General features: G+C 40.1%; 1 protein-coding gene across 1 annotated transcript in view; it reads left to right on the forward strand.

Moving 5' to 3' along the window:
* Positions 1–906: 906 nt before the first annotated feature.
* Positions 907–19,759, forward strand: part of NOX5 (NADPH oxidase 5) — a gene marked incomplete at both ends in the record, with an annotated part of 111,491 nt that continues 92,638 nt past the window's right edge. Inside the window, 1 exon segment of the mRNA XM_082617874.1 lies at positions 907–935. Coding sequence (XP_082474000.1) covers positions 907–935 — 29 coding nt within the window.

Raw genomic sequence — 19,759 nt, forward strand, 5'->3', positions numbered from 1 at the left:
AACACACGTATAGATTCTGAGGTCACCACAACAATCCATCACCCTCCCTCCAAACCCCTCATGTTATCCCTTTACAGTCAAGCCCTTCCCCATCCCTAACCCCTGACGACCACTGATCTATTCTCTACAGCTATAGTTTCGTCTTTTCCAAAAAATGTAATGCAATCTTTTGAAAAAAGCCCCTTAAGGCGGCTTTAAATGCTTCTACCTAGCTCTCCTCCCTCACCTCCAACAACTGCCCCTCCCCCCAACAACTGCCCCTCCCCCGCCCTTGCAATTAGACTGAACTATTTTCAGTTCTTGGGGAGCTCCAAGCTTTCCTCCATCTAGGCAACCTCCGCCCTCCGCCGTCCCTGCCCTTTGGAATAGGGGGCCCCTCCTCTGTTCTGCACAGTGCCTAGTGTTTCCCCATTACGGCACTTCCACGCTGTTGCAATGGCCAGGTTATTTATCTCTCTCTTCCATCAGACACTTCCTTCTGCGCAGAGGCCTTGTTTTAGGCACAGCTATAAGTCCTGTTTCCCCGCATGGGCGGACGCCACCACACACCCACCCTTAAAGCCCCGGTATTCCCCGGGGTGTCAAGACTTTCGGAGGCCCGCGAAGCCTTAGCAAGCATGTGCACGAGGGAGGGGAGAGGCGCCGTGGCCCCGCCCCTCTGCGCGACGCTAAGAGCGGGTGGGGCCCCGGCTGTTCGGATCCCTTCATCCACCGCTTCTGGGCTTGCGCGCTGGAGGCAACCGTTGCCGGGCGCCCAAGGCCCTGAGGTAGGAGCGTCGGCCGCCGACGCCCTCCCGTTTCGGCCTGAGGTAACCGGCCTGGCGGCCCCAGGATGTTCCCGACGCGTGGCGGAGAGCTGCGGACGATGCCCATGAAGTTCGTAGTCCTTCTAGTTGCGCTGTTGCTATGGCCTTCGTCCGAGCCGGCGTATCAGGGTGAGTGACCGGCCCGAGATAGCAGCCACCCCAGGGGACACTGCTGGGGGAACTTCCAGGGTTTCAGGGCCTGTCCGAGACCCGGCTCTTCCTTTCCTTGGTCCTGCATGCCTCCCCAGCCCCACTGTCCAGGGGCCCTACCTCTGGTACTGAGGTCTGTCCCTGTCCTACTCCGACCCCACCTGCGCGCGACCAGGCAGTGATCCAGGCAGTGGATCCCAAACGTGACCGGGCTGCGCCGGGCTGGGTCCCTGGGGCTGCGGGGGTGACCTCTTCACCCTGGCGGAGACGGTCCTTGTTCCCCTGGCCCCATTTACCGGAGACTCGCTGCAGCTGTGATAAAGCGGGGTGGGCCACCTGCGGCCAGAGGGCCTGGGTGGCCGGCTTTGGTATGGCTGGCTGGGCATGATTTTCACATTTTTAGCCGTGAATGTGAAATGTGATCTTTTCGTGACTTGCGCAAAAGTACGAAATTCCAATTTCATTGTTCGTTAAGTTTTCCTGGAACACAGCCAGCTCATTCTTTTATGTATTGTCCAGGCTGCTTTCCCGCCTTTTAACTGCAGAGTCCAGTAGTTGTCACGGAGACAGGATGGGCTGCAAAGCCTGAACTATTCGCTCTCTGGCCCTTTACAGAAAGAGTTTGAGCCTTGTGGTTAAACGGGGGGAGCGTGTGGATTGCGGGCAGCTGTCTGGGACGCTCGCTGACCTCCTATGCACTTCCACAGAGCATCCTCGGGTGCACAGGATTCAAAACCCTAGCTGAGCAGAATTACAGCTTCCCACTTGTCCCTCCCCGATGGCTGAAAACTAATAAGGTCATATTCAGGGGTGCTGAGACTATTAACATCACACGGACACCTCGAGGTGTTTAAGTATTTAAGTGTCTGATAGCTGATATTCCAGATAGGACCATGAGGCTTGTTCATCTAGTCTAACTGTAGTTCATTGTAGCATCTAGTAATGTTGGGGTTTGATTTAACTATCTAAATAAATAAAATTTAACCGGTAGGTGTGAAAAAAGTACTATAGTACATGCTAGCTATGCAGAGCTGTATTTCAGACTTGTTAGAAGGTCTTAGTTAAAAATTAGATTTCAAAAGTGAAAACACAGCACAACCTAAGTCATAAATAGTAGTGGATAAAGTTCTGAATAAAGTGCCCTAGATAACTAAAGTTAGCCCTTTCAATAATAGCCCTTATGATAGTTGTTTTAAACAAAAGTCTTTGTAAACAAATTTTTTTTGTGTGGTAAAGGAACAGAACATACTGAAGAGGATAATATTCTTTTCTTGCTGTCTAGTGATCATTATTACTAACACCAGCTATTGCCTTTTGGTAGTTGTAGAGCAGTAGGTCACAGCTGACTAACATATATGCAGACTTTAGTTGAAGTGACATTAATTCTGTCACACAGTACTCTCTGAGACTGCTGGTTAGCAATACCTGGATACTCAACTCAGCACAGTCTCTGGCCTAACTCCATAATTTCATGGCCAGTGCTTTTTCTTTGTACCCTCTTAACCTAAACTTTCTTAAGGCTTGTAGGAAATGAAAAGATACTTCTCAGAAAAAGGAATGATTTTGTGTTGAAGATATAGATGATACAAGACATAAGGAAAATATATACAGGTCACAGATCATAGAATATACCTTAGAAAATGTACTTTACGTCTTTTCCATGGAAGGGCTTAAGGGATATGTAGGGCAATGCTAACATGGCTACTTTCTCTGTGAAACTAGGCTTATCATTGTGTTTGATTTAAGTCAGTTATGTATTCTTTATTTTGTATGTCCACTATTCCAACGGTGTTGGCAAGAGAGTCATATAAAAAAAATGCTCTCTCATGCCAAAGAAAAGGCATATAGGTTTTCAAAATGAAAAGTGCATCTTTAACAATTTTTTTTTAGAATACAAGACAGTTTTGAGGTTATCTTATACAAACATCACAGGTATGTATTAAGTAATTACAGTTGTTGAAAACATCAGTACTTCTTGTAACTACTCATACCTTTTTAATAGGCCCAACCCAAGATTAGCTAGTACCAGTTTAACCTAGATTCAGCTTGATAGAAATGAGAGTTGGGTGTACAGCAGTCTGCACTCGTCTACATACACATAGATCCTGATGATGCTGGATAAACATCTTTTTACTATGTACTTAAATTTATATACATTTAATTAATTTCCTTATATTTGATTTTTCCTTAGTTTTAGTTGTATTTTTTCAGTTTTAAAAATCATGCCTCTTGGGTTTCCCTGATGGCGCAGTGGTTGGGGGTCCGCCTGCCGATGCGGGGGGCGCGGGTTCATGCCCCGGTCTGGGGTGGGGGTCCCACATGCTGCGGAGCAGCTGGGCCCGTGGGCCATGGCTGCTGGGCCTGCGCATCCGGAGCCTGTGCTCCGCGGCGGGAGGGGCCGCGGCGGTGGGAGGCCCGCGTACCACACACACACAAAAAAAAACCATGCCTCTTTAATGCATTGCATTGTACAACTTGCTTATTTTCTTTTTAAAGAGAATACTTTTTGCTTTTTTAAAAAAGTATAACTTCTAAAGTAATATTAACATTATAGCCCCTCGCTCCCCGGCAGCTGAGCAGACAAGCGTCTCGGGCTGGTACGTGGGGAGTTCCTTGCCTTTTGGAATGTCTGAGGTCTTCTGTCAGCATTCAGTAGGTGTTCCGTAGGAGTTGTTCCACGTGTAGATGTATTTCTGATGTATCTGTGGGGAGGAAGGTGATCTCCGCGTCTTACTCTTCCGCCATCTTCTGACAGACTAGTTTTAACAGAAATTGAAGTTTAAAAACAAGGGAAGTCTTGTCCCATGCCGAGGTGCTAGGTCAACACGAAGAAGTAAAGGAAACCACAGAACACTCAATCTTGGGTTCCATTTTGGGAAGCAGCCATTCTGCGCAAAAGTAGATGAAAGGCTCTTGGTGCTGCAGCCAGGAGTCAGTGCTGTGCCTCTGAAGTGGGAGAGCCAACTTCAGGACACGGGTCCACAAGAGACCTCCCAGCTCCACATAATATCAAGCGGCGAAGGTCTCCCGGAGATCTCCATCTCAACACCAGCACCCAGCTTCACTCAACGACCAGCAAGCTGCAGTGCTGGTCACCCTGTGCCAGGCAACTAGCAAGACGGCAACACGGCCCCACCCATTAGCAGAGAGGCTGCCTAAAAACATAATAAGGCCACAGGCACCCCAAAACACACCACCAGACGTGAACCTGTCCACCAGAAAGACAAGATCGAGCCTCATCCACCAGAACACAGGCACTAGCCCCCTCCACCAGGAAGCCTACACAACCCACTGAAACAACCTTAGCCACTGGGGACAGACACCAAAAACAACGGAAACTACGAATCTGCAGCCTGCAAAAAGGAGACCCCAAACACAGTAAGATAAGCAAAATGAGAAGACAGAAAAGCACACAGCAGGTGAAGGAGCAAGATAAAAACCCACCAGACCTAACAAATGAAGAGGTAATAGGCAGTCTACCTGAAAAAGAATTCAGAATAATGATAGTAAAGATGATCCAAAATCTTGGAAATAGAATAGACAAATAGCAAGAAACAGTTAACAAGGACCTAGAAGAACTAAAGATGAGTCAAGCATCGATTATAAACACAATAGATGAAATAAAAAGTACTCTAGATGGGATCAATAGCAGAATAACTGAGGCAGAAGAACGGATAAGTGACATGGAAGATAAAATAGTGGAAATAACTGATGCAGAGCAGAATAAACAAAAAAGAATGAAAAGAACTGAAGACAGTCTCAGACACCTCTGGGACAACATTAAATGCACCAACATTCGAATTATAGGGGTTCCAGAAGAAGAAGAGAAAAAGAAAGGGACTGAGAAAATATTTGAAGAGATTATAGTTGAAAACTTCCCTAATATGGGAAAGGAAATAGTTAATCAAGTCCAGGAGGCACAGAGAGTCCCATACAGAATAAATCCAAGGAGAAATACACCAAGACACATATTAATCAAACTGTCAAAAATTAAACACAAAGAAAACATATTAAAAGCAGCAAGGGAAAAAAAAACAAATAACACACAAGGGAATCCCCATCAGGTTAACAGCTGATCTCTCAGCAGAAACTCTACAAGCCAGAAGGGAGTGGCAGGACATATTTAAAGTGATGAAGGAGAAAAACCTGCAACCAAGATTACTCTACCCAGCAAGTATCTCATTCAGATTTGATGGAGAAATTAAAAGCTTTACAGACAAGCAAAAGCTGAGAGAGTTCAGCACCACCAAACCAGCTTTACAATAAATGCTAAAGGAACTTCTCTAGGCAAGAAACACAACAGAAGGAAAAGACCTACAATAACGAACCCAAAACAATTAAGGAAATGGGAATAGGAACATACATATCAATAATTACCTTAAATGTAAATGGACTAAATGCTCCCACCAAAAGACACAGATTGGCTGAATGGATACAAAAACAAGACCCATATATATGCTGTCTACAAGAGACCCACTTCAGACCTAGAGACACATACAGATTGAAAGTAAGGGGATGGAAAAAGGTATTCCATGCAAATGGAAATCAAAAGAAAGCTGGAGTAGCAATTCTTATATCAGAAAAAATAGACTTTAAAATAAAGACTATTAGAAGAGACAATGAAGGACACTACATAATGATCAAGGGATCAATCCAAGAAGAAGATATAACAATTGTAAATATTTATGCACCCAACATAGGAGCACCTTGATACATAAGGCAAATACTAACAGCCATAAAAGGGGAAATCGACAGTAACACACTCATAGTAGGGGACTTCAACACCCCACTTTCACCAATGGACAGATCATCCAAAATGAAAATAAATAAGGAAACACAAGCTTTAAATGATACCTTAAACAAGATGGACTTAATTGATATTTATAGGACATTCCATCCAAAAACAACAGAGTACACATTTTTCTCAAGTGCTCATGGAACATTCTCCAGGATAGATCATATCTTGGGTCACAAATCAAGCCTTGGTAAATTTAAGAAAATTGAAATTGTATCAAGTATCTTTTCCGAGCACAATGCTATGAGACTAGATATCAATTACAGGAAAAAATCTGTAAAAAATACAAACACATGGAGGCTAAACAACACACTACTTAATAATCAAGAGATCACTGAAGAAATCAAAGAGGAAATAAAAAAATGCCTAGAACCAAATGACAATGGAAACACAATGACCCAAAACCTATGGGATGGAGCAAAAGCAGTTCTAAGAAGGAAGTTTATAGCTATACAAGTGTACCTTAAGAAACAAGAAACATCTCAGATAAACAACCTAACCTTACACCTAAAGCAATTAGAGAAAGAAGGACAAAAACCCCCCAAAGTTAGCAGAAGGAAAGAAATCATAAAGATCAGATCAGAAGTAAATGAAAAAGAAATGAAGGAAATGATAGCAAAGATCAATAAAACTAAAAGCTGGTTCTTTGAGAAGATAAACAAAATTGATAAACCATTAGCCAGACTCATCAAGAAAAAAGGGGAGAAGACTCAAATCAATAGAATTAGAAATGAAAAAGGAGAAGTAACAACTGACACTGCAGAAATACAAAAGATCATGAGAGATTACTACAAGCAACTCTATGCCAATAAAATGGACAACCTGGAAGAAATGGACAAATTCTTAGAAATGTACAACCTGCCAAGACTGAATCAAGAAGAAATAGAAAATATGAACAGACCAATCACAAGCACTGAAATTGAAACTGTGATTAAAAATCGTCCAACAAACAAAAGCCCAGGACCAGATGGCTTCACAGGTGAATTCTATCAAACATATAGAGAAGAGCTAACACCTATCCTTCTTAAACTCTTCCAAAATATAGCAGAGGGAGGAACACTCCCAAACTCATTCTACGAGGCCACCATCACCTTGATACCAAAACCGGGCAAGGATGTCACAAAGAAAGAAAACTACAGGCCAATATCACTGATGAACATAGATGCAAAAATCTTCAACAAAATACTAGCAAACAGAATCCAACAGCACATTAAAAGGGTCATATACCATGATCAAGTGGGGTTTATTCCAGGAATGCAAAGATTCTTCAATATACGTAAATCAATCAATGTGACCATATTAACAAATTGAAGGAGAAAAAACATATGATCATCTCAATAGATGCAGAGAAAGCTTTTGACAAAATTCAACACCCATTTATGATAAAGACCCTGCAGAAAGTAGGCATAGAAGGAACTTTCCTCAACATAATAAAGGCCATATATGACAAACCCACAGCCAACATCGTCCTCAATGGTGAAAAACTGAAAGCATTTCCACTAAGATCAGGAACAAGGCAAGGCTGCCCACTCTCACCACTCTTATTCAACATAGTTTGGAAGTTTTAACCACAGCAATCAGAGAAGAAAAGGAAATAAAAGGAATCCAAATTGGAAAAGAAGAAGTAAAGCTGTCACTGTTTTCAGATGACATGATACTATACATAGAGAATCCTAAAGATGCTACCAGAAAACTACTAGAGCTAATCAATGAATTTGGTAAAGTAGCAGGATACAAAATTAATGCACAGAAATCTCTGGCATTCCTGTACACTAATGATGAAAAATCTGAAAGTGAAATCAAGAAAACACTCCCATTTACCACTGCAACAAAAAGAATAAAATATCTAGGAATAAACCTACCTAAGGAGACAAAAGACCTATGTGCAGAAAATTATAAGACACTGATGAAAGAATTTAACGATGATACAAATAGATGGAGAGATATACATGTTCCTGGATTGGAAGAATCAATATTGTGAAATGACTCTACTACCCAAAGCAATCTACAGATTCAATGCAATCCCTATCAAACTACCACTGGCATTTTTCACAGATCTAGAACAAAAAATTTCACAATGTGTTTGGAAAAACAAAAGACCCCGAATAGCCAAAGCAATCTTGAGAACGAAAAACGGAGCTGGAGCAATCAAGCTCCCTGACTTCAGACTATACTACAAAGCTACAGTAATCAAGACAGTATGGTACTGGCACAAAAACAGAAATATAGATCAATGGAACAGGATAGAAAGCCCAGAGATAAACCCACGCACATATGGCCAACTTATCTTTGATAAAGGAGGCAGGAATGTACAGTGGAGAAAGGACAGCCTCTTCAATAAGTGGTGCTGGGAAAACTGGACAGGGACATGTAAAAGTATGAGATTAGATCATTCCCTAACACCATACACAAAAATAAGCTCAAAATGGATTAAAGACCTAAATGTAAGGCCAGAAACTATCAAACTCTTAGAGGAAAACATGGGCAGAACACTCTATGACATAAGTCACAGCAAGATCCTTTTGGACCCACCTCCTAGAGAAATGGAAATAAAAACAAAGATAAACAAATGGGACCTAATGAAACTTAAAAGCTTTTGCACAGCAAAGGAAACCATAAACAAGACGAAAAGACAACCCTCAGAATGGGAGAAAATATTTGCAAATGAAGCAACTGACAAAGGATTAATCTCCAAAATTTATAAACAGCTCATGCAGCTCAATAGCAAAAAAACAAACAACCCAATCCAAAAATGGGCAGAAGACTTAAATAGGCATTTCTCCAAAGAAGATATACAGACTGCCAACAAACACATGAAAGAATGCTCAACATCATTAATCATTAGAGAAATGCAAATCAAAACTACAATGAGATATCATCTCACACCAGTCAGAATGGCCATCATCAAAAAATCTAGAAACAGGGCTTCCCTGGTGGCGCAGTGGTTGAGAGTCCGCCTGCCGATGCAGGGGACACGGGTTCGTGCCCCGGTCCGGGGGGATCCCACGTGCTGCGGAGCGGCTGGGCCCGTGGGCCATGGCCGCTGAGCCTGCGCGTCTGGAGCCTGTGCTCCGCAACGGGAGAGGCCACAGCAGTGAGAGACCCTCATACCGCAAAAAAAAAAAAATAAAAATAAAAAAATCTAGAAACAATAAATGCTGGAGAGGGTGTGGAGAAAAGGGAACACTCTTGCACTGCTGGTGGGAATGTGAATTGGTACAGCCACTATGGAGAACAGTATGGAGGTTCCTTAAAAAACTACAAATAGAACTACCATATGACCCAGCAATCCCACTACTAGGCATATACCCTGAGAAAACCATAATTCAAAAAGAGTCATGTACCAAAATGTTCATTGCAGCTCTATTCACAATAGCCAGGAGATGGAAACAACCTAAGTGTCCATCATCGGATGAATGGATAAAGAAGATGTGTCACATATATACAATGGAATAGTACTCAGCCATAAAAAGAAATGAAACTGAGCTATTTGTAATGAGGTGGATAGACCTAGAGTCTGTCATACAGAGTGAAGTAAGTCAGAAGGAGAAAGACAAATACCGTATGCTAACACATATATATGGAATTTAAGGAAAAAAAATGTCATGAAGAACCTAGGAGTAAAACAGGAATAAAGACACAGACCTAATAGAGAATGGACTTGAGGATATGGGGAGGGGGAAGGGCAAGCTGTGACAAAGCGAGAGAGAGGCATGGACATATATACAGTACCAAACGTAAGTTAGATAGCTAGTGGGAAGTAGCCGCATAGCACAGGGAGATCAGCTCGGTGCTTTGTGACCGCCTGGAGGGGTGGGATAGGGAGGGTGGGAGGGAGGGAGACGCAAGAGGGAAGGGATGTGGGAACAGATGTATATGTATGACTGATTCACATTGTTATAAAGCAGAAACGACTAATAATAAAAAAAGTAAGCAGAAAGAATACAAAAAAACCCAAAAACATAATAGTTATATATTTAAGTACTATTAACTACTATTAAAATAAATTATAGAATCTGCCTTTTGTAATTTTAAGTCACTAGATATTCATGGGCCTGAAGCTATAAACGCAAGAATGTGAAATATTAGTTTTAGGGCCTTTTTTTTTTGGTATCTCATAAATAACTTGTTTTTTCCTAGTCATCTCTTTGGATAAATCAGCAAGAGTAGAGGTAATGATAGAGGATTGTTTTAAGCTAGGGTAACAAAACCTCTTAACTTGGTTCTCTAGGTTAGTGCTAAAAGAAGGCTCAATATGTGAGTCCTTTTTGTCTTTAGGAAGGCTTTTGTCCTAATGGACCACAGAAGGCAAGGGAAGTAGTAGTAAGGCAATAATTATTCAAATCTATTGGCAATTGATGGAATTGAAAAGGAAAAATTGGAAGGAAAAGCAGATTCCTTTTATTTCAAGAACATGAAAAAGGTAAAATTCGCTTGGCTCTGGTGCTGCAAGTTCACTTTTCACTGTTTCAAGGCCCAAGGCCATGGCACTTGGGAGAGTCTTTCAAACCTGTGAACGGAATGTCATGACACCCTTCATTAATGTTTTAGATAATGAGGAGCATGTCTTCTAATGCAAATGTCCAGAGGGTGGCCTTTGGAGGTATAGTAGTTTCATTAGCCTGTCTATTAATATTTTATGGGGAAAAAGTTCATTTTTCTGTTCTTTTGAGCTGTCTTCTGTGTTCTTTTGATAGGATCTCATGTATTTTTAAAGACTTCTTGTTTTCTGACATTAACCAGTTGTACAAAGACCACTTTGTATATTCTGTATTCTGAATGGGATTAGCCATCCTTTTGAGGAGACAAAGTAGAACATGGTATTAGAGACCAAAGTACTTGGGATGCATATCAGTGCTGGGTGATATTATTATTTAGGTTACTTTACTCAACAGAACTAGAAATATATTTCAAGGTCATAAATTTGTTTTGGTTCTGATTAAATTTTAACATTACTCATAGGATAACTTTCTGATTTTTAACTCTTAACCTAAACTAAATTTGTATTCCTTTTTCAAAATATAATTTAGTGAAGCTGTTTTGGTTATCTGTTGCAGCATAAAAGACCACCCCCAGGGCCTCCCTGGTGGCGCAGTGGTTGAGAGTCCGCCTGCCGATGCAGGGGATACGGGTTCGTGCCCCGGTCTGGGAGGATCCCATATGCCGCGGAGCGGCTGGGCCCGTGAGCCATGGCCGCTGAGCCTGCGCATCCGGAGCCTGTGCTCCGCAACGGGAGAGACCACAACAGTGAGAGGCCCGCGTACGGGAAAAAAAAAAAAAAAAAGACCACCCCCAAATTTTATTACTTCTCATGATTCTATGGGTTGTCTGGACACAGCTGGGCAGTTCTGCTTCATATGGTGGAGTTGAGGAAGCTCAACTTGGATGAGAACATCCAACATGGCTGCTCATATTCCAGGGTCTTTCTCTACATGACTTCTCATCTTTGAGTAGTCTACCCCAAGTGTCTTTATACCATGGCAACTTGCTTCCAAGAGGGAGCTTTATAAGCCCCCTGTACGCAAGCTCTTATACAGCCTATGCAGTGTCAGATTTGCTAATGTCCTATAACAGGCCAAGACGATCACATAGGGAGAGCCTGTATTCAGTGGGGGAAGAAAAACACTACCCAAAAACTTAAATACCAAGAAGTGCAAAGCCATAAAGTTATATTTCTTCTTTTTTTTTCAGCTTCATTGAGGCATAATTGACTAATAAAATTATAATATATTTAAAGTGTACAATGTGATGATTTGACATATGTATATGTTGTGAAAGAATTCCCACCATTGAGTTAATTAACACATATCACCTCACATCTTTACATTTTTGTGTGTATCATCAACTGTTGTCACCATATTATACATTAAATCCTCAGGCTTTATTTTTCTTATAACTGAAAGTTTGTATCCTTTTACCAGCCTCTCTCCCTATTGCCCCTATCCCCAACCCTAATGTTACGTTTCTTTAACAAGGACATTTAATTAATATAAACATAATTACTTGTTTGTTTTACCTGCCAGCAAAAATTAAAATTTGAGTTAACAAATTATAGGAAAACTGCTGGAAGAATAACAAGATACAATGTTTCTTTTTGTGATCATTTTTTGAGTACACACCACTAATGAAGCATAGTTATTACAACTTTGATTTGAGTTGGAAGTACTTCAGCTCAGTTATTCAAGTTCATTTTAATTTGAAGGTATTGGTGTTTTAGCTGGCAGTTCTTTTTTTTTAAACAACACACATTTATCATGTCTCAGTTTCTGTCGGTCAGGAGTCCAGGCACAGCCTAAATGGGTTGGTCCTCTGCTCACAAGGTTGCAATCAAGGTGTTGGCCAGGCTGTGGACTCTTCTGGAGCTCAGGGTGCCCTCCCTTCAAGCACACTCACAATGGCAGATTTCTGTTCCTTACAGTTGTAGGACTGAGGCCCTCAACTCCTAGAGACCAGCCCACTCCATAAGCAGTTCATTGTGGCTTTTCGATTCTTCAGGGCCAGTGGGAGAGCATCTCTCCTTGCTAAGTCTCCTTTAGGGGAGTCTTGAGCCCTCTTTTTTTTTTTTTCCTTCCCTCCCACCCTTCCTATCCCACCCATGCAGGTGGTCACAAAGCACCGAGCTGATCTCCCTGTGCTATGCGGCTGCTTCCCACTAGCTATGTATTTTACGTTTGGTACTGTATATATGTCCCTGCCACTCTCTCACTTTGTCACAGCTTGCCCTTCCCCCTCCCCATATCCTCAAGTCCATTCTCTATTAGGTCTGTGTCTTTATTCCCGTCTTACCCCTAGGGTCTTCATCACATTTTTTTTTCTTAAATTCCATATATATGTGTTAGCATACGGTATTTGTCTTTCTCTTTCTGACTTACTTCACTCTGTTTGACAGACTCTAGGTCCATCCACCTCATTACAAATAGCTCAGTTTCATTTCTTTTTATGGCTGAGTAATATTCCATTGTATATATGTGCTACATCTTCTTTATCCATTCATCCGATGATCGACACTTAGGTTGTTTCCATCTCCTGGCTATTGTAAATAGAGCTGCAATGAACATTTTGGTACATGACTCTTTTTGAATTATGGTTTTCTCAGGGTATATGCCTAGTAGTGGGATTGCTGGGTCATATGGTAGTTCTATTTGTAGTTTTTTAAGGAACCTCCATACCGTTCTCCATAGTGGCTGTACCAATTCACATTCCCACCAGCAGTGCAAGAGTGTTCCCTTTTCTCCACACCCTCTCCAGCATTTATTGTTTCTAGATTTTTTGATGATGGCCATTCTGACTGGTGTGAGATGATATCTCATTGTAGTTTTGATTTGCATTTCTCTAATGATTAATAATGTTGAGCATTCTTTCATGTGTTTGTTGGCAGTCTGTATATCTTCTTTGGAGAAATGCCTATTTAAGTCTTCTGCCCATTTTTGGATTGGGTTGTTTGTTTTTTTGCTATTGAGCTGCATGAGCTGTTTATAAATTTTGGAGATTAATCCTTTGTCAGTTGCTTCATTTGCAAATATTTTCTCCCATTCTGAGGGTTGTCTTTTCGTCTTGTTTATGGTTTCCTTTGCTGTGCAAAAGCTTTTAAGTTTCATTAGGTCCCACCTGTTTATTTTTGTTTTTATTTCCATTTCTCTAGGAGGTGGGTCCAAAAGGATCTTGCTGTGATTTATGTCATAGAGTGTTCTGCCCATGTTTTCCTCTAAGAGTTTGATAGTTTCTGGCCTTACATTTAGGTCTTTAATCCATTTTGAGCTTATTTTTGTGTATGGTGTTAGGGAGTGTTCTAATCTCATACTTTTACATGTAGCTGTCCAGTTTTCCCAGCATCACTTATTGAAGAGGCTGTCCTTTCTCCACTGTACATTCCTGCTTCCTTTATCAAAGATAAGGTGACCATATGTGCGTGGGTTTATCTCTGGGCTTTCTATCCTGTTCCATTGATCTATATTTCTGTTTTTGTGCCAGTACCATACTGTCTTGATTACTGTAGCTTTGTAGTATAGTCTGAAGTCAGGGAGCCTGATTGCTCCAGCTCCGTTTTTCGTTCCCAAGATTGCTTTGGCTATTCCGGGTCTTTTGTGTTTCCATACAAATTGTGAAATTTTTTGTTCTAGATCTGTGAAAAATGCCAGTGGTAGTTTGATAGGGATTGCATTGAATCTGTAGATTGCTTTGGGTAGTAGAGTCATTTTCACATTGTTGATTCTTCCAATCCAAGAACACAGTATATCTCTCCATCTATTTGTATCATCTTTAATTTCTTTCATCAGTGTCTTATAATTTTCTGCACACAGGTCTTTTGTCTCCTTAGGTAGGTTTATTCCTAGATATTTTATTCTTCCTGTTGCAGTGGTAAATGCGAGTGTTTTCTTCATTTCACTTTCAGATTTTTCATCATTAGTGTATAGGAATGCCAGGGATTTCTGTGCATTAATTTTGTATCCTGCTACTTTACCGAATTCATTGATTAGCTCTAGTAGTTTTCTGGTAGCATCTTTGGGATTCTCTATGCATAGTATCATGTCATCTGAAAACAGTGACAGCTTTACTTCTTCTTTTCCAATTTGGATTCCTTTTATTTCCTTTTCTTCTCTGATTGCTGTGGTTAAAACTTCCAAACTATGTTGAATAAGAGTGGTGAGAGTGGGCAGCCTTGCCTTGTTCCTGATCTTAGTGGAAATGCTTTCAGTTTTTCACCATTGAGGACGATGTTGGCTGTGGGTTTGTCATATATGGCCTTTATTATGTTGAGGAAAGTTCCTTCTATGCCTACTTTCTGCAGGGTCTTTATCATAAATGGGTGTTGAATTTTGTCAAAAGCTTTCTCTGCATCTATTGAGATGATCATATGGTTTTTCTCCTTCAATTTGTTAATATGGTGTATCACGCTGATTGATTTGCATATATTGAAGAATCCTTGCATTCCTAGAATAAACCCCACTTGATCATGGTGTATGATCCTTTTAATGTGCTGTTGGATTCTGTTTGCTAGTCTTTTGTTGAGGATTTTTGCATCTATGTTCATCAGTGATATTGGCCTGTAGTTTTCTTTCTTTGTGACATCCTTGTCTGGTTTTAGTATCAGGGTGATGGTGGCCTCGTAGAATGAGTTTGGGAGTGTTCCTCCCTCTGCTATATTTTGGAAGAGTTTGAGAAGGATGGGTGTTAGCTCTTCTCTAAATGTTTGATAGAATTCGCCTGTGAAGCCATCTGGTCCTGGGCTTTCGTTTGTTGGAAGATTTTTAATCACAGTTTCAATTTCAGTGCTTGTGATTGGTCTGTTCATATTTTCTATTTCTTCCTGATTCAGTCTTGGCAGGTTGTGCATTTCTAAGAATTTGTCCATTTCTTCCAGGTTGTCCATTTTATTGGCATAGAGTTGCTTGTAGTAATCTCTCATGATCTTTTGTATTTCTGCAGTGTCAGTTGTTACTTCTCCTTTTTTCATTTCTAATTCTATTGATTTGAGTCTTCTCCCTTTTTTTCTTGATGAGTCTGGCTAATGGTTTATCAATTTTGTTTATCTTCTCAAAGAACCAGCTTTTAGTTTTATTGATCTTTGCTATCGTTTCCTTCATTTCTTTTTCATTTATTTCTGATCTGATCTTTATGATTTCTTTACTTCTGCTAACCTTGGAGTTTTTTTGTTCTTCTTTCTCTAATTGCTTTAGGTGCAAGGTTAGGTTGTTTATTCTAGATGTTTCCTGTTTCTTAAGGTAGGATTGAATTGCTATAAACTTCCCTCTTAGAACTGCTTTTGCTGCATCCCATAGGTTTTGGGTCGTCGTGTCTCCGTTGTCATTTGTTTCTAGGTATGTTTTGATTTCCTCTTTGATTTCTTCAGTGATCACTTCGTTATTAAGTAGTGTAGTCTTTAGCCTCCATGTGTTTGTATTTTTTACAGATCTTTTCCTGTAATTGATAGCTAGTCTCATAGTGTTGTGGTGAGAAAAGATACTTGATACAATTTCAATTTTCTTAAAATTACCAAGGCTTGATTTGTGACCCAAGATATGATCTATCCTGGAGAATGTTCCATGAGCACTTGAGAAAAATGTGTATTCTTTTGTTTTTGGATGGAATGTCCTGTAAATATCAATTAAGTCCATCTTGTTTAATGTATCATTTAAAGCTTGTGTTTCCTTATTTATTTTCATCTTGGATGATCTGTCCATTGGTGAAATTGTGGTGTAAAGTCCCCTACTATGAATGTGTTACTGTCGATTTCCCCTTTTATGGCTGTTAGTATTTGCCTTATGTATTGAGGTGCTCTTATGTTGGGTGCATAAATATTTACAATTGTTATATCTTCTTCTTGGATTGATCCCTTGATCACTATGTAGAGTCCTTCTTTGTCTCTTCTAATAGTCTTTATTTTAAAGTCTATTTTGTCTTATATGAGAATTGCTACTCCAGCTTTCTTTTGGTTTCCATTTGCATGGAATATCTTTTTCCATCCCCTTACTTTCAGTCTGTATGTGTCTCTAGGTCTGAAGTGGGTCTCTTGTAGACAGCATATATATGGGTCTTGTTTTTGTATCCATTCTAGCTGGCAGTTCTTACATGATGACAGCTTTTAGGTATTAATTCTTACTTGCAACACTTCTGTAGAGTATGGGAAGTCTATTCTTTGTGAGCCCATTTCATGACATGGATGGAAAATACAAGCAATTTGTTCTCCAAAGTTAAGACATTCAGCCAGAGTCTGGCCCACCTATAAATGATTCAGTGTGTGGGTGTATGTTAAGCTTTATATACATGAGTTCTTTATTGATAAAGCCATTCTGCTTTTGACTCTTGTGGTAATAAAAATCCTAGTTATATGTGAATCTTTTAAAAGATGAGCATCCATGATTTTGTTTAAATTTGGGGTGCAATCACCAGTTGCTGTATCAAGATTACAGGCCACGGGCAAAGTAAAAACATATGAGTTCTTAAAGCACAATGACCAGACATATTCCATTGAACTTCAACTTTTTTTGTCATTATGTGAAAAGTTTAAAAATTGATCTTTCCTCCTTTACTGAGCTACTAGGTTTCCCCCAGTTATATGGAACATTTTGCTACTACTTTTAACTTAGCAGGTATTTAATGTTCTACCAATTTTTAAATTTAAATTAACAATATTATTGGGCTTTAAGGCCTTAGTTTTTTACTAAAACATAAATTGCATTTTAAGCACATGATCAGATAGCAGCCATCTTATATTGAGAGATACAGTTTTTTTAGAATTCCATCTTGACTTGTAGTGTTTTTGAATGTGTTTCTTTGTACTGCCTAGGTATTACATTATGTATACATAACATCACAATCTATTGGTATCAGCATTTTACCAGTTTCAGTGAAATGTAGAAACCTTACCTCCCTTTATGTTCTTTTACCCTCTCCCATTCATAATATAATTGTCATATATATTTCTTTTGCATACATTGAGAACCACATCAGATAGTATTATAGTTTTTGCTTCAACTTTCAAACTTAATTTGGAAAACTCAAGAGGAAAAGAAAAGCTCACTGAATTTACCCATATTTTTCCTCCTTCCATTATTCTTTCTTCCTTTTCAATGTTCAGGATTCCTTCTTTTATCATTTCCTTTCTGTTTAATGAGCTTCATTTAGTCATTCTTTTAGGATACGTCTTCTGGCCACAACTTATGTTAATTTTCCTTCATCAGAGAGGTCTTGATTATCCTTTCATTCCTGAAGGACATTTTCCCTTGATAAAGAATTCCTAGGTTGACAGTCCTTTTCCTTTTAACACTTGAGAAATATTATGCCATTTCCTTCTGACCTTCATGATTTCTCATGAGAATTTAAATTGTCATTTAACTTGCTTCTTTCAAGATTTTTTTCTTTGTCTTTAGAGTTTTCCGAAGTTTGACCATGATATGTCTTGACATGGATTTCTTTGGGTTTATTCTGTTTGAGATTCACTCAGCTTCTTGAATCTGTAAATTCATGTCTTTTGCCAAATTTGGGAAATTTTCAGCCATTATTATGTCTTTGAATGCTTTTTCAGACTTAGCCTTTTTCTTTTTTGCTTTCAAGGCTCAGATGATATGAATGTTAGATCTTTTCATTGCAGTCTCACAAGACCTTGAGGCTCTGTTCAATTTTTTTTTTTAATTTTTTCTCTGTTATTCAGATTGGGTAGTTGCTATTGTTCTGTCTTCCACTTCACTGCTTCTTTCCTCTTTCTGCTGTTGAGCCTACCCATTGAGTTTTTCATTTCAGTTATTGTGTTGTTCAGTTCTAAAACTGAATTCATCCTTATATATTTTATTTTTTTGCTGAGATTCTCTATTTATTTGCTAAGACTTTCTAATTTTCATTTGTTTCAAACATGTGCATAATTGCTTGTTGAAGCATTTTTATGATGGCTACTTCTAAATCCCTGTCAGATAATTCAAACATCTGTATCATCTCTTACATCTCTTTAGCTCTTCTGCTACAGATTTAAATAGACCTCTGACACCACTTCAGTGGTAGATAGGGAGTGTTGCTTTGTTACCACAGGGTGGAGAAGAAAGTCCTAGCTCCTTGCTTAGTCTTCTCTACTTGAAGAGAAGAGGTATTCACACTTGCAGTGGCATTTCTGAGGGATAAGGACAGAGGGGTCAGGGCAGCTCAGTGAAGCTTGATGAGGGTGAAAGTCTATGTTCTCCACTCAGCCTTTGCTGGTGGAGGGGTAGGATTGCAATGTTTTCTGTGGTTTCGGCTTCTTAAAAAATTTTCTGTCTTGCTCAGCTATTCTTTTCCTGGTCCTTTGGCTATGCAGAGAGCAGTCTTTTCTTGGAGCTATTTTTGTCTGTGTCCATTGGTGTTTCTGGATTGCCAGCATCTCCAGTCCCCAGCCTAGGGTATATGTAGCAAAAAGAAAACCCAGGGAATTCACTGCTGTGTCATTACTCAGTTCCTGAAGTTCCTAGTTGGTCTCTCTTCCTCTCTCCACCTTTCCAAGTCTTCTCATCTCATGCTTGTCTTACATATAATGTTCAGGGGTTTTAACTGTGCTTAGTAGTAAGGATATGGGGAAAAATACATGTTTTCTATCTTTTTGGAAGTGGAAGTCCAGATGTATTGTTTTAAAACATTTATTTGGGGCTTATGGAAGAGGCAGTGTGTTTTACAAGTAAATAAGAGTACCTAAGTAGGACATGCATGGGAATTATGTGATGACCTGTTTTTATTTATTTTTTATTATTTATTTTTATTTTTTGTGGTGCGCGGGCCTCTCACTGTTGTGGCCTCTCCCATTGCAGAGCACAGGCTCCGGACGTGCAGGCTAGCGGCCATGGCTTATGGGCCTAGCCGCTCCGCGGCATGTGGGATCTTCCCGGACTGGGGCACAAACCCGTGTCCCCTGCATTGGCAGGTGGACTTTCAACCACTGAGCCACCAGGGAAACCCCTGTTTTTATTTTTAATTTTGGTCAAAATATGTTGGAATTAAGTTTACAGTGCTTTTGTCTATATTATTTTCCAGTTTGTGTATAAGGCACTAGTTGTTGGAAAGGAGAGAGAAGTCTTAATTGACTATCAGATATCCATTTAAGTTGTTTAGATAGAATTTTATCTGAGTAGTGATTCATAGTACTCTAAATAATTTAGAGAGACTGTAAATAAATTCAATATTTTGAGAGTTTATCTAAAATTGTCCTTTAATTTTTAATTATTATAGGCAATTAACCAGTATACATTATTTTACTAGCAACATTCTTTTTACTTTAAAATCAGTTTGATGCCAAACCTCAAATTTTTTTCTTTTAAAAATCTTTAGATAGGGTCTTCCCTGGTGGCGCAGTGGTTGAGAGTCCGCCTGCCGATGCAGGGGACACGGGTTCGTGCCCCGGTCCGGGAGGATCCCACATGCCGCGGAGCGGCTGGGCCCGTGAGCCATGGCCGCTGAGCCTGTGTGCCCGGAGCCTGTGCTCCACAACGGGAGAGGCCACAACAGTGAGAGGCCCGCGTACCGCAATAAAAAAAAAAAACCCACAAAACTT

Source organism: Mesoplodon mirus (genome assembly GCF_964341445.2).
Source record: "Mesoplodon mirus genome assembly, chromosome: 4".
NCBI lineage: Eukaryota > Metazoa > Chordata > Mammalia > Artiodactyla > Ziphiidae > Mesoplodon > Mesoplodon mirus.